Genomic DNA, 16,113 nt, shown 5'->3' with positions numbered 1-16,113 from the left:
GGATGTTCTGTTGATTTCTTCTTTAGAAAAACAGTGTCGATTAACAGAGAATCCTAGGGACTGCCAGCTTCTGAAAGTCAGTACAGTGAAGAACTGGGCCACCAACCTAGGCTCAGAGCCTGGCCTTCCTTCCACCAGCACAATGAAGGAAGGACCAAGATAACCAATTCTGAACTACCACATAAACCTAAATGAAACATAACTGACGTGCACATGCATATGGATCACATAGAGTTTTATTTTTTAACAGAAATGTTCACCCTTTTTCTAATTCTCCATTCAGTTTATCACAAACAAATTACAAAAATCAGATAATAAACTTGTGCGTGGTCAGGCATCAAAATACTCAATGTAACCTAAGGGTGTAAATGTAAGAGGACTACAGAGTGCAACATTTGATCTGGGTCACACTGAGGTCAAATGGATTAAGAGGAATTCACAAGCCCCCAAGCTGGCAGCACATGATGTTGAACAGCCCCAGCACAGCAATACACTACAGGAGTTCCTGCAAAACCTCTTTGTCAGCAACAATGGCATACAGCCATGGTCTACTTATCACCAACTGGTAACGAGAACAATACACAGAAGAAAAAGGTATGCCTTGATTAATACACACACCCTAAGCTTATTGTGCTACGGAAGAGAGGATGTGTGGAAAATCAATTAAATCCACCCAATTAATCTACGGACAGGCTTCCAGACAGTAACAGAACTAACTGGCTGCAGCATCATCTCTTAACACACTGGCATAACATGGAAGTGCTTTACAGAAGCTCCAAATCATTATGTTGGAGAACTCCCTCAAAAACATGAAGTCCAATCAGCCCCCCCAGAACTGCTAAGTCTGCCACTGACTGATGCCCCTAAGTGCCACATCTACCTATGTATGTCATAGTTTCAGTCAGGACAGGGTTTATTTTTTACATTAGCCAATAATGGCCAGACTACCATTATTTGATACCATCTCACATCCTGGAATAGTCCGCTACTGTTTTACTTTCTGTGAAAATCATTTATCTTATACCTTTTGTTATTAATACTGTTGCTATTAGTGTTTATTTTTCTTATCTCATTGTTCTTTCCTGAATCAGTGATTTTCACTTTTTTGTGCCTCTCAACTCCACCCCAGAACAAGAAGCAGGGGAGGGGGAGGTGGGGGAGGAATGGGCAGGGGAAGATGGAGGTGGGGAGCCAATGATCTGTGTCTGGTTTGGGAGAATCTTGATGGGGGCACTAAATTAGGGAATATAATTTCTAAAGCACAACAAAAGATCTTTTAAATTACTCCAGGGATGGTGGCTCCACCAGTGCCCTGAGCAGCCTGTTCCAGCACTTGGCAGCCCTTTCAGTGAAGACATTTTTCCTACATCCAATCTAAACATCCCCTGGTGCAACTTGAAGCCATTTCCTCTCGTGCTATGCTTGGGAGATGAGCTCAGCCCCCACCTGGGTACAACCTCCTGTCAGGCAGTCTCCCTTAAGCCTCCCCTGGATCCCATCTGGTGCCACAGTTGTGTATGTCCAAGGAGTGCAGCAAAACACTGACCATTTCCCCTTGGATTAGAGGGCTTCATTCTGCTCCCCATCCTGGTCTTACAGCTCCAGGAGTACTTAAGGAATGATGAGTTTTACTATTAAAGACTGAGGTAAAAAAGGCATTAAGTACCTCAGTCTTTTCTCATCCTTTGACACCATGTTTCCCTATGCATTCATTAAAGAATAGAGATGCTCTGTAGCCCTCCTTTTCTTCCAAGTGTATTTATAATATTGTCTTTATGGTAGTAACCAGATTAAGTGCTAGCTGGGCTGTGTCCTTTTTAATTTTCTCCCCATATAATATCATGACATCCTTGGAGTCCTCCTGAGTTGCCTTTCCCTTCTTCCAAAGGTCATAAACTACTTTCCCTGAGTTACAGCTTTTTTGTTCAACCTGATCTTCCCCACCTGCTCATCTCCCAGCACACTGGACAGCCTGTTCTTCCACTTGAGAATTGTCCCATCTCTTTTCCTTTATGAAACCAATTTTGACACAGAGTATAGACCAACTTCACCTCAGCAACACCTCCACAGGAGATGAACTATCACACTCATTATTTGGCTGCCCTCACAGAGCCTCATCCCTGTCATGTGAAGGCACTTTGTAAGTCAGGCATTTCTGTGGGAGCTGCTAGCAAGCACACATGGATATACACAGTATAATAAACAAGAAACCTCTTTCCCTTCTTGTCCAGATGCAATGCTGACTAAAAATAACTGAAAACAAGCACATTGTGGGTTTTTAATAGCTACAGAGCTGAAAGTGAAGTCAATGACAAAAAAAGACTGATTTTGGCTGCTCCTTTTATTACTACTCATGACTATAATCACTACTCCAGCACTTTATCATAACTCAACAGAAATTGTAAGGGCACAGTAACAATAATAGATGTTCTTTCTGAAAAGGATAATCCATAAAGCCCAAGCAGCCATATAAAACACCATCTACCTCTAAAAAAATTATTTTGAGTGCCTGCTAGGCAAAAAATTCAAATGGCTCATAGAACTTCTCATTTACACTCATTTTAACTTCAGTTAGGGCAGAAGAATAAAATGACTAGTAGTGACCACTGAACAAGTGTTGACTAGTTAAAACCTCAAAACTTAAACCACCTTGAATTCTTCTCCTTGTACAATTACTGCATCTCACAGACCCCAAAAGTCCCAAGTTTAAGCACAGCATATTATCTTACATGTAGGTTTTTGGGTCCTGCTATCACAGTCAAACATTTCCTGTCATCAACTTTCATACCTTCATATTCTTAAAAATTCATATGAAATTTCATATCTTCTGTTTTTCTGTATCCTGAATCACACACAACCTCAGCCTAGTATTCACAAGTCTATTCATACCTAATTGTGGCAGATAGCAGAGGGACACACATATAAACCTGTGGATTCTTTGCTTCTTTTTTGCCAAGGTCAGGATTAAATGTGTGAGATGTATTTAATATTTATTTAGTATTACTTGTTTGGACTCAGATGTTTTTTAGTTCTTATCTATATTACAGTCTCACAAATTGCGAGTTCTACAGCACTTCACTCTAACAAACTAAAAATGGAGCCCTATCTCTCTCTCTCTACAAGGCCTTTTAAGGATAAACTGTTGAATTAAAAAATGACATGTAAATTATTCTTACTTTTAACCCAATAACCAACTACCTGTGCCCAACAACGCAGACTTTTTTATCCAATTACACAATACCACCCAAACCCATTAAGAAGGTGAAGAAGGACTAGCCCCTGCCCTAAAACTTCCATCTGGCTTTATATATATTACTATATTCTAAAACCTTAAACTCTTAAGTTTTCCACCATGTGATATTACATGCTTCTATTCAAACTACACACCCATAATATCCCAGTTCTATCATTCAATTTTGGAAGCTTTTTCCACAGCCTCAGGTCAAATGCAATGTTCTCTTGGGGGTCAGTGCCTCCCAGCACAGAAAATCTAAAATACTCCATAACCAGGGTTCTAACATAAACCTGTTACAACTACTGCATAAAGCCCAAGCCTCTTCATCCCTACAATAACGTATCACTGCCTATCTATATCAAACCTTAATAATTTCACATTATTCATACCAGAGCAACTACATTAACTTGGGTTTACACATTTTCTGCTTGTATGAACTTGTGGAGACCAAAGAACCCTCTAGAGAACCAACCTCAAACCAAGGCCAGTAGTCTAGCTTTCAGTTTGAAGGAGTTAAGACATCTCCCTCCAAGACAGACAGAATAATTTATTTATCCTCTGATCTTCATTTGAGAGCAGCAACTCAAAATGTGGGGTTTTCTCAGCCACCTTCAAACAATTCTCCTCTGCAGAAGGTCCATTATCCATTAAGGTTTATTATCCTTCTGAAAACATAGCTTGCTCTCTGCAAATGTGAGCTGCCATATCCAGCTGTCCCTCTTCATATCCTTACTGCTCCAACCTTTTCTTGCTTCCAAGGCCCTGACACAAAGCAGAGCCCCATCCTGTGACATCTCTGTCAGCCTGATTTATCTGCAATTACAGGTAAGACAGAATATCTCTTCCAGCAATTACTGAGGAAGACATGCTAGCAGTCAGTGCTGCAGTGGCTAGAGAAGTGCATGTAACTGTACACAGTTACTGCTTCTCTAGGTACATTCAGCTTCAAGATAAGCAAAGTGCATAGTCAACATAGTATTTGCTTCAATTATACATCATCATTTATTTAATCTGCAGGACCAGATTTGTAACTGGCATTCATTTAATTTCACAGTTTTAAAATATACACCACTGGTTAAGTCAATAGATAATCAGCAGATAAATACTCTGCACTGAGAGAACAGTATCCCACATAACGCATATTTATTCCTTATTCCCAGCAGACTAAAAAGTGAAGCCTTCCAGGTAACCAAGAAAAATGAGCATACCAGTGAAACATCAAACTGGGACTATCACCTATATGGCAATAACTGACCACGGTTTTCTCTTTATGCATTGCATACCTTGATTATTTTTGCACTTCCAAGAATCACACTGGGAAATACCTACAGCAGTAGCTTAAAGAAGACAATGCAGTTCTGTCCAAACCTCTCTTTCCAAGATTGCAAAATTTTTTATGTAATGCTAAAGAATGCTTATAATACAGGGCCATAAATGAGCTGCTCATTAAAAGCTTTTGAAATTACTGAGACTATGATAGTTATATTTCTTCTTAATTCTTATTTTAATTGAACAAACCTAAGAAAAAAAAATAGCTGGGAACTCTTAACAGATTGTTAGTTTAACGAAAACATAAGAGTAGTTGAGTAGCATTTAAATTCGTCTGATAAAAATTCTGAAAAATACATGATGCTAGAGCATTAACCTTTCTGCAAGTCACCTGAGTATTTGACCATAAATTAATTATAAATAGGTGTGTCTTATAAAAAATTATTACAACTACCTCAACTCAAGCATAACATCCGAACTGTACTGCTAAACCTAATTGTATTATTCTTAGGAAGAAATAAAAGATGAAAGCTGAAAAATAATTCAGGTGCTCAGTGAAGAAGAATGAAGTATAGGATAATAAAGTAATTTATCAGCATCAAAACTTTCAGCAAAAGAGCATGAAAATACAGATACATTCTTTGAAATCTTTACTGACCTATATGAAAGTTTCAGAGTGGGTTCTATTTATTTTTCTAATTGTGTAACATTGCCATGTTCTAGAGATGGTTTTGTTTGGTTGGTTTATCACCTGGACCTGGAGTGTTCAACCCCACATATGCACTGTCACTACTGCGATTTTGCCTGATGCCAGGGAGCTGACATCACATTTGCTTGTGCAGACACAGTCAAAGGAAATAAAGTCAGGCCTCAGTATTGCCCAACCTGCTACACTCCATCTTTCATTCTGTTACTCTAGAGGTAAACTTTAGCATAATATTAGTGGATGAATTTAATATACTATTTATTAAAAAGGAAGGCAGTCTAAAACAACCCCAAGTTTACATTTCCAACTCAAGCAAATACAATTTCAGAGGTACTAATGAACCCTGCCCATCAGACTCTCTCCTCAGACAGGCACTATACAGCTAATCATAATTAGCACTAGTTATCTTTAACATGTATACACAACATACAAGCACATACAGTCTGCTACCTCAACAACCTGCAGTGCCATTTCAGACTTGTATTTCACCTATTTCATATTTATCCTCTATGACCATTACTGCTTTTAGCAAGGGTCCTTTTATTTTGACATCTATAAAGCTGTTCAGCATCTTCACCAAAAACAAACCACACAAGAAAATCTGACCTACTCTCCATGTCTGAAGTGATAATTTATCTGAATTTCATTAGATTAAGTACTCAACACCTAGGAATAAAAACAAAAAAAATCAGAAACAAAAACCCAACCAAAATCACACACAGAGATGCAGGTTAGGTATCAAGCTTTGCCAGCTATAGCCTACGTTAAATAATTATACACAAACTACATCCTTAAAACACCCACTTCACAGCCAGAAGAGAATGCAACAGCCACCCCAAAGCAGGGAACTGTTCCTTGCTCTTGCACTGCTCCTTTAAGCAAGTCTCAAAGGCCCTAATGCTCAGAAGGGATGCTTGGGGAGCCTGGGTTCCAGACACACACACTGCCCAGCTTAGCACATTTTCATTTGCAACAGCGGATGTGACCATGCCCAAATTACACAAAGGAGTCACTAAGTGCTTTGTAAGAGATACAGATTGCTTTAGTCAGTCTTCTCCAAATGGCTGCATACCATTCTCCCCTATAAAACGGGGAGTGATGAAAAAGTAAAAGAAAACCAACACTCTCTTCAAGCTGAACTTCTCTCTTTGCAAACACTATTTATATACTAACCCCTTTATTTAGAGCCTTAGCACAAGGCAGGGATCTAACCACAAGTTCTGACCATGGCAACAGCCTCCCAGTGCCTTTATTGGACAGGTAACACTGGGAAACAGGAGAGCCAGCACCTCCTTACAATAACCGACCCAATCAAAAAGAAATTTCCAAAGGAATTTGATACTCACATTTTTCTTTCAGCACTCATGGTACATTTCAGACTACAGTGTTGTAGGTACACTGCCTTACAGAGTATCCCTACAAGCTGTCACAGCTGTTAGGCATTGGCCCTCCCACTACCTCTGCAGCTAGAAAGGGAGAGGACATGCAAAGCAGAACTATTTCCACCAGTCCTCAGTGAGCTTCATTTCCAATCAGGAAATTAGTCCAGTTATGTGCCATGGGCACCTGTGAGAGGCCAGCATGTTTCAGATGTGTTCCTAGAGAACACTGTCAAGTTGAGTTCTACTGTAGAAGATGTCATTCCAAGCACTCTGCAGCACAGCTAAAGCCCAGTGCACCAGCACCTTCTCCTCACACATGCTTCTGATTTGAATATAAATGCCAGTATAGGCACAGCATAAAGCAACCAACTTTAAAGAAAAGGAAACACAAATCATAGAATCAGCCAAGTCCAACTACCGTCCCTGCAAAGAACAGCCCAAATAAGCCCACCATGTCCAAGAGCATTGTCCAAATGCTTCTTGAACTCTGTCAGCCTTGGGGCAATGACCACTTTCTTGGCAAGTGTGTTCCAATGCCCAACCACCTCTGGGTAAAAAACCTTTCCTTAATATCCAACTAAAACTTCCCTTTGAAACTCCAGCCATTCCCTTGGGCCCTGTAGAGAAGTGATCTTCACCTCCTGAGGAAGCTGTTGACTGCAGTGAGGCTTCTGCTCAGTCTCTTCTTCTCCAGGCTGAACAGATCAATGCCCTCAGCTGTTTTGCATTTGGCTTCCTCTCCAGGCCCTCCACCATCTTCACAGCCCTCCTTTGGATTCTCTCACCCAGCTTTAGATCTTTCTTACATTGGGGTGCCCAAAAGCTGAACACAGGACTTGAGGTAAGGCTTCAACCGTTTCTTGAAACCAAAGCACTGTACCAATCTTCTTCATACTACAACATCAACATACTCTGTTCTCTATGCTCACTGTGCTATCTTCCCCTTCAAGGCTTCACTGTGGTATTTTCCTCTTCAAAGCTTAACAGGCTTTTCCATTGGGATTTGTCAATTGATTGCAGCACACGCCACACAGGCAAACAAGGCTCAGCATGACTACTTCCAGTTCATGTTCCAAGAGGTTCTAAAGATAGGTGTACAGAACCCAGAAAGGCTAAGCTTTTTTAAGCTGGTCTTTTTTCCTCACTTACTCTGGCAGTTACTAGAAATAGTCCACTGACCTATTGAACCTGCTGGCAGACTAACCATCACTGACTTGAAGCATAAACTCACTCAGAACTGGTATCAGTTCCAGGACAGAGGGAGGTATATCTCTCAAAGCCATAACTGTTCAAAACAATGTCTCACTTCATAAAGGTATGGGCAAAGCTGACAAAAAGATGTGGCTAATAGAACTGTAGTGACTTCCCACAGCCTATACTCTGTTCTGCCATGACTCCCCCAGGAGACAAGGACATCAACACACACTTGCTCCCCCCATCCAAAAAATCATCTCAAGAGCTAAATTTCATTCAGAAAAAAATTTTCCTTCTTACACGTCAGTAAAATCATCTGTGTAGGAACTATATGTGCTTGCACACAGAGAAGGGAAAACAACAAGCTGTGTCAAACACACCCATATGCTATGATAAACCAAAACTTAAAGCAGGACAGCAAACACCATCCAAGCAGAAGACTCAGAAGAGAGGCTTCTGGAAGAGAACAATCAGCTGAACCCCGTGTCTGGCACTGCAGCTTCAAGGATGAGTGAAAGAGTGGCAGAGACCAACAAGCAGAGGTGGGGGCACGTAAGACTTTCCACCCTCAAAGACAATGGGGGCACTTAGTAAGCATCAGCTTACCTAGGGATAATCATGGCAAGCAAAGCATGTAATTTTAATTCACCTTTCTCATTGCCTCCCCTCATTAACTGGAAAGAGAAATCCACAGAGACATGGGTGTGTTTGCTAAGCAAGCATTAATAAAATATTTGCTGTATGTGTACCTTCAAGTATAACTGGGCTACATATTTCAAACAGTTTCAGGCAACCAAACTAATTTCTTAACTCAAAATTAGTTCTGCAGAAAACTCAAACTATTAAATGTGTCAGTGGCAAGAAGGTGTTAGGGATTTATGTAGTATAGGGATCTAACAACCTACATGCAGAAAAACAAACATATAAAAAAAGCCAGTATCTACCACCATTACACAAAAGCATGTATTTTTATTAAAAAGAAATAAACCTGTATGTATACCAAATGTTTCTTCACACAAGTCATAATATGCCTTGCATTAGCAAGAAAACCAACTACAAAACTAAAAGGCTTACTGAAAATTGAGGGGACACTGAGATGAAGCACTCCTAACTGACAATCTCTTTCATTAACACCGTATTTTTAGCTATATTAAAAAATATATTTTTCCAACACTCCTGTGCTATGCTCTAAGTGAGTACTTTCCTAAAAACCCCAGCTGTGTGTTGTGAGTGCCAGTGATCCAGCAATTATGATAAGCATTTCTGAGTACCTAATCAAAACAACACAACCTGCAGAACTGCATTATTGAATTCATTCTGCACGCACAAATTCATAACCATATTGTACATAAACCTGCTAATACCAAAAGCAAAAAGATCAACAGTTACTATTCTGGACACCAAAAATGGGAAACTCAGTATTGGAAGTTTCAAGAATACTTTTAAAGTATATTGAAGAGGGAACTACCAAGGGTTCTGTACAAGTAAAAATAAAAACAGAAACATATACACACACAAAAAAAAACATTCCCAAAAAAACCCCACACCCACCCAAAAAAAAGAGCCCATCAAAATTTCACAGTTTGTGTTTTTTTAATTAAGAAACGAAACATAATTTGAGGTCTGAGACAATAAATAACAGAGGAAAGTTTCTAAGCAGACTAAAACAAACCACCAGCACAAATCTGAACAATTATATTTTAAAAGACAAGCATAATTTTAGTTTAACTCTGCTTAGTTTAACTCTTATTTCACTTCCACATTTTTTTAATCCTCTGGACTTGATACTCCCTTACTGACTAAAATGAAACCTTCTCTGAAAGATATACCTGTGTAGTCAGAATTCCCCATATGTAGTTAGTGACACCTACCTTGTCCCTACCTACAGTTTAAATAGTCTCCAAAGTAGCAGAGAAACAAGACACATTATTTTAAAGGAGTATCTCCAGAAAGCTGTGACCTCATCACTTCCAAAAATAAAAATATAAAATTCATACATAGCACAGCATCTCCCATAGACTTCAAGAGCCACATCCTAAGGAGGCAGGCAGGGCACTACTGCCTGCATGCTCTTCTTACCCCAGGTGCACCTTCTCCTTTCAAATCACAAGCAGAAAAACAAGGGGGATGTGACCCACTAGATTCAAAGCCTTACATGTTTTTGACACTGTACCAATTTAGATGCCATAAAGTGATTTGGCTGCATAGGTCTGAAAATATTGAGACACTTTCCAATGGAAAGCTGAGCTACATTTAGCTCCTGGCCAGGACTATACAGGGTAGCTGTGGAGTCAGAGTCAATAGCTCTAGGAAGAACAAAGTATGTATACGCTTTCCAGGTAGACCGAAAACTCCTGTGGGAATCAAATGAACAGACAAATCCAACAATGTTCCTGTGCTGGAGGCTGCCAGGTCCATTCCTGTGCTGGGGTGGCTGGTGGGTGACAGTCTGACTGGGGCTGCTGTGGTCCAGTGAAGGCTGCTTCGGGCAGCTTGGCTGAGATTTGCAGTGGCACAATCCGCTCTGAAGCATTGGCTGGGGCACCTCTGTGTTCCCTGGTGCCGCTCCGTGCTCCGGCTTCCCAGTATTGGACAACCTTCAAATCATACTTGGACCAACACTGATTAAGGCATCGAGGGCAAATACCAGGAGTTTTGCATCTGGCCTCCCCCTTTTGGAAACAGTCCTTTTTCAAATGCCGAGATTTCCCCTAGGTTTGGGGGTCCCCTTCCTTAAGGGCCTTTTTCTATAGCTGCATCCATTTTTCACGAGGGTCAGGAGGGAATGGATCAGTCTCATAAATTTGCATCTATACTTCTAATGACCATGAGGATGCCTTCCCCTCCTTTGTCTGGGCAGGGCCGAGGCTGATAGCTTGGCTGCTCCTCAGTACAGGAGGTGCCAGTTTCAGGTGAGCAGTGCCAGTTTCAAGCAGGCAGGGAGAGTCAGAGTGAGGACAGACAGACCAGGGTAGGGGGCCAGCAGCATCTGGCCGCTCTCGCTTCTTCAACATCTTAGAAAATATTCTCCACAGGATGAGATTAAAAGTGACTTAAGGTCACTCCATGAGGGAGTCATGCTTGTCCAGAAGGGCGAGCATGGTTTCATAGACTTCTCTCTCTTTGGACATTTCCTTTCCCATTTTTAGTTCTTTTTTTAGTTCCCCTGGCTCACCTCTCAGTTGCAGCAGACAGGCAATTGTGGGCCCCGATGCGGTTCTCTCACCCTCACTATCAGTTCCAGGGGCTCTCTGAATGCCAGGCTGGTTCATTTCCTCACACAGAGGTACCAATTGTCAGCAATGGAAAGAGACGGGGAAGACTCATTCAGTGATCAGAATCTGATTTTATTGTGGGATACAAACGCTTAGATACTATTTCAGGGAGACCAGTAATGTGTGCTACAATGATTAGGTTAAAATCACATACACAAACTTATGCGTATCACAACATCTCTTGCTCACAGAGTTTAATGGGATTTTCTTTTTCCAGTAAACCTGCCTGATTGAATCTTCTTGCAATCTAGGTCTAATTTTCAAAGTTCTGTTTGCTTTTGCCAAGGCATCGTGTTATCTTGTTATATCTTATGTTAACCAGGCCCAAAGCCCATCATCTGTCTTGTGTCCCCCAGTATCCCAACATGTATGCATAAACATATATATACACATATACATGGACATTTGTCAAACCAAAACACAATTTTTTCAACTTCTTGTTATTGTTTACCTTTTTTTGGAAGATGCCAAAATTACATCATTCATAGTGTTCACGACTAAGGATGTCAGTTAAGTCTGGAGAATTCCAACACAGGTGAACCAACCAAACAGTGGACAGGGCAGGCTACACAGAGAGGTGGCACGGGCTCTGTCCTTAGAACTCCATTTTCAAGACTCAACTGCAGAAAGCCCCACGCAGCCTGGTCTGCTTTGGGCACAGGGTCAGACCAGAGACCACCTTCAGGTGATGCTATCTACCAGTTTCTTGGCCAAACCTCCACACCCAGCAGCTTATGTTAATTATTTTACTGAATCACAAAAAATAATTATTCTATTCAGAGAAACAGCTCTCATTTTGTCAAGCAATTAGATGAAGTTACTATACTCTTCAGCTATTTTGCTAAGCTTTGTTTTGGAAAAGAACTACTAATTAAAATAAATTGTCATACCTTTTCTCCACAAAATTTATAAATCGAACCGCTTGTTATCCTTCACTGTTTATCAAACACATGCAAAGCAAAAGTCATGAAGAACCGAAGGAGATCTATGCTTCTTGTGGGTTTGCCCTATAATTCAGCACTGATCAATTAAAAATGGGTAAGGGAGATGGGGTACATCTATCACACAAACAGCTCATGGGGAAAAAAATTAAAATTTAAAAGCATGAGGACCTCGTCCGCTTCTTCTGGTTTTCATACATGTCTTGTGAAGAAGCACAGCAGTTGATCATGTTTTTTCACAGAAAAGGCACCTGAAGAGCATTCGAGTCTCAAAATTATCTGTTAATGATTAATCAAACAAAAGACAAATGAGAAAGCAAGGGAGAAGCTTCCTTTCTCTACTCACTCATTTGTTCACCTGACTGCCAAGGATCCTGATGATCCCAGAGAGCCTGTCCTATGTACCCACTCAGCCACCCATCCCACGTCAGCATCTTAAATAAAAGTGCAAAAGGGTTCCTGCAACAAATGCAAACCTTTGCCAGGGAAATTTGGGAACAGAATCGACAGAAAGAGGAACTGAAAGTCTGCAACAGAAGCAAAGTAAAGGCATTGTTCCCCCTGACACATTTAAATGTCATTTCTTGAAAGATCTACTAGGAAACTAAACAATGAGGAAACAAGTATTTGGGGTCTTCTCCTAAAAAACAAACAAAAAAAAAGCCAAAATTACAAAAATAAGAACCTATAAGCATTACCCACTGTCAAGAAAGATCCTTTTTGTCTTTTTAATGAGGGCCAGCTTATGAGATACCGGTATCTTAAAAATTTCATTTCAGTCAGCTGGTAAAGGAGTCTTGCTTAGAAGCAGGCAGCTAGAGCAGGGAGTAAAAGAGGCATAGCAGAAGCCTCAGTGTGCTAATGAGAGGAAATTATTTATAAACTGGGATCATTCACACAAATTCATAAGGACAGTTACTGTCTGTTGCATTTATCTACTAAAACCAGACAATTACTGAAAAAGATTAAATGCAAAAATAGCTACTGCAGAATATGGCAGTTTCACAAACCGTGACATCTCTCAGCCAATGATTATGATTCACATGAGGGTCAGAAAATAATATGCTAAGCAACCATGGCATCACCAGGACATCACTACAGAGATTTCCTTTTAAGAGCTAAATCATTATTAATCTACCTGTAATTTTAGAAAGGAATTCTTCATGCGTAGAGAGAATTTGTTTTGGTCCTGCTTTTTCTCTTCCTTATACCATTTCCCCAAGCAAAAGTACATTACAAAGCAAAGTACAGATTCTTTGCTGCATTCCAGGAAGTATTTGTTAAAATAACAGGAAAAACATTCCATTTCAGAAAAGAGTATCTACAGAAAATACAGATCTACAGAAAATCTACAAAAAATATAATTCAAAAAAAAGTTCACCCTTTAGCATGAAAAGATAGTTCAAGATCAGAACATGCACACGCACCATTCCAATTATGAAATATTTTAGTGTTATAAAAACAAGTGCCTCACTCAAAACATCAACCTTACAGAATCAAGACTGACAAACACCTTACCACAGCAGATGTTAAAACCTATTTCTCTGTCAAACATAAAAAAAGGAATAAATGTCAAACCCCAAACATTCATTCACATGGAAAGACAGTAGACAAAAAGCTTCTGCAGAAACATCAGTGCCCGTTTCAGGAAATGCTTCCAGACAGAGGATGTCTCTCAAAATTCTGACCATCACTAAGGCAGACACCATTGCAGAAGTCTCTGAGCATACACATTCAGTCCTCCTGAACAGGAGCCTCCTTTCTTCTACCACCTTCGCAGTGACAACACCTACATGCCTATCATTAAGGCCAGGGCTACAAAGAGCCAACAGAAAAGCTCATCCTTCTATGTTCTATCTTGACGCATGGTCAATCATAAAATCTCGTTTTTTACTTAAGCTACATACCCAAGGCAGACGTTTCCTTCTGTTACATTCAGACAAGAAACAGCTGAAAGCAGCTACTGAACTCCAACCAGTGCTATAACTGGAAACTTTAAACATCTGAGCATCTGTGGAACTGTTCAAATGGATACATCCTGCCCAATGTTGGCAAGATCATGCCTCAAAGCAAGCCCCGTGGCTGGCAGCCTTGGCTGCAAGGACGGAGGGCTGGTATGAAGGGTCTGTCTCCTCTTATTCCTGGCGTACTGGGGTCCCTACCGGGAAGGGCACCTGAGCATCCAAGGGTGAGCATCCCAGACCTGCATCCCCATGCCCTGGGGAAGGAGGGGAGGGGACCGCGAGCATCCGTCTCTGCTATCAGGATAAATACTGTCACCCAGCCAGTCCTTGAACCCTCCCCCGCGGGAGAAGGGCGAATCGGCACAGGAGGAAGACAGAAGCCCAAGTCTTCAGGCCGAAGTATGGCGAGAAGGGAGCGAAGGAGACCTGGATATGACTCACCCCTCCCACACCTTCTTTTTTGAGATCTGGCGGGGGGGGGGGGGTAGGGCGGGGGTAAAAACAGACACCCAGCCGTGCTAACTCCTCCTCTGGCATCCAAGCTTTCTGCCAGCCCACCCCGGGACGGGTGGCCACGGGTGACCCCCAGCCCGCCCCGCACCCAGAGAGAGCGACCCGCGGAGGTGCCGCCCGGCCGGGGCGGGCGGAGCCACCCCGGGGAAGGCAGGGAAGGGGCGGGCAGGGGCGGAGGGGCGCGGGCTGCCGGCGCCTCCTCTCTGCTGCACTGCAGAGGCGCCATCTTCCCGCGCCTCCCGCCCGCGGGGGGGGCTCGGGCCGGCCGCGACCGCCGCCCCCGCCGGGCAGCGCCTTCCCGCGGGGCCGCTGCGCCAGCCGGCCGCCGGCTCTGCCCGCCCGCACACCGCCTCCGCAGCCCGGCTTCGCCTCCCTCCCGGGGAGACGCCCCTAGCCGCCACCCCGGGCCGCCCGCTCCCGGGGGAGGTTTGCCTCGCCGAGCCGCCGGCGGAGCCAACCCCGAAGCAGAAGCGGCGCCCCGGCAGCCGGACGCGCGCGGCGGGGCCGGGGGCGGCAGCCCCGGGAGTTCCCAGCCGCTCTCCCTCCCCGACGCCTCCGCCGCCTCCCGCTCGCCGCTCCTATTGTTCGACGGAGGGAGAGCGGCGGCAGCCAGGGGTGGAACGCCCCTAGGAAAGCAACCCTCGCCTGCCCCGCCGCGGCCAAGCCCGCGCCGCGGGGGCGGCTGCGGGCAGACAAAGCTCCGGAGGAGCGGCGGAGGGTAGCGGGGAGCCCCGCGCCCGCCGCTTCCTACCCCACTCACCTCTAGAGCCCGGGCGGCGCCGGCAGCCAGCAGCAGGACGGCTAAGTGGGGCAGCATCGCGGCGGCTGGGAGCGGGGAGGAAGGAGGGGAGGGAGGGATGCCGTCCGGCGAGAGACGCGACGGGGTCCGACCGTAAATCCTGCAGGCCGTGCCGCCGCCGAGCAGAACGACTGATGTGCGGCGGCTCCGGGAGCGGCGCGGCGGGGCCGGTCAGCTGATGGCCCGGCCCGCCCCCGAGCGGGCGGTGCGGCCGCCCGGCCTGCGGGGACCCCTGGCGGCGGCGGCGGGCGGTGCGGCCGCCCGGCCTGCGGGGACCCCTGGCGGCGGCGGCGGGCGGTGCGGCCGCCCGGCCTGCGGGGACCCCTGGCGGCGGCGGCGGGCGGTGCGGCCGCCCGGCCTGCGGGGACCCCTGGCGGCGGCGGCGGGCGGTGCGGCCGCCCGGCCTGCGGGGACCCCTGGCGGCGGCGGCGGGCGGTGCGGCCGCGGCCGGGGCGGGCCCGCCGCTCTGCCCGGCGCTCAGGGCTCGCTGAGGCGGCTCCGCTCCCTCCTCGGTCGCTCCGCCGCCGCCTCTCCCCTTCCAGGAAGGCGCCGCGCTGCCGGTCCGCCCCCCGCGTCCGTAAGGGACCGCGGCGCCTCCATCGTGCGCGGCCCCCCTGGCTGAGGCGCCGCGTTCAGAAACGCAGCGTCCATCTTTGCACGTTGCCCAAAAAACCACCCGAATCTAAGCGTGTTGTGTGGTGTGGAGGCTATTGAACACATTTGCCTTTCCCAGCAGGGCTGCTCACCGATCCGGGATCTCCTGTTCCCGTCGAGGTGGAGGTGATGAGTCAGCACAGCTCACACCACACGCACCATTGATAACGAAGATATGCAG

General features: G+C 44.6%; 1 protein-coding gene across 3 annotated transcripts in view; it reads right to left on the bottom strand.

Moving 5' to 3' along the window:
• The window catches only part of APP (amyloid beta precursor protein), a 143,867-nt gene extending 128,449 nt beyond the window's left edge, over window positions 1-15,418 (bottom strand). For all 3 annotated transcript variants that reach the window (XM_021532419.3, XM_085590999.1, XM_085591063.1), the window contains exon 1: window positions 15,240-15,418. In XM_021532419.3, coding sequence (XP_021388094.1) covers window positions 15,240-15,296 — 57 coding nt within the window. In that variant the 5' untranslated portion in view covers window positions 15,297-15,418. The remainder of the gene's footprint in view (window positions 1-15,239) is intronic.
• Between the last annotated feature and the right edge of the window lie 695 nt (window positions 15,419-16,113).

The sequence above is a fragment of the Lonchura striata genome, chromosome 1, assembly GCF_050655825.1.
Source record: "Lonchura striata isolate lonStrDom1 chromosome 1, ASM5065582v1, whole genome shotgun sequence".
In the NCBI taxonomy this organism is placed as follows: domain Eukaryota; kingdom Metazoa; phylum Chordata; class Aves; order Passeriformes; family Estrildidae; genus Lonchura; species Lonchura striata.
The sequence above is the reverse complement of the archived record's forward strand: the minus strand, read 5'-3'. Positions and strand labels throughout refer to the sequence as shown.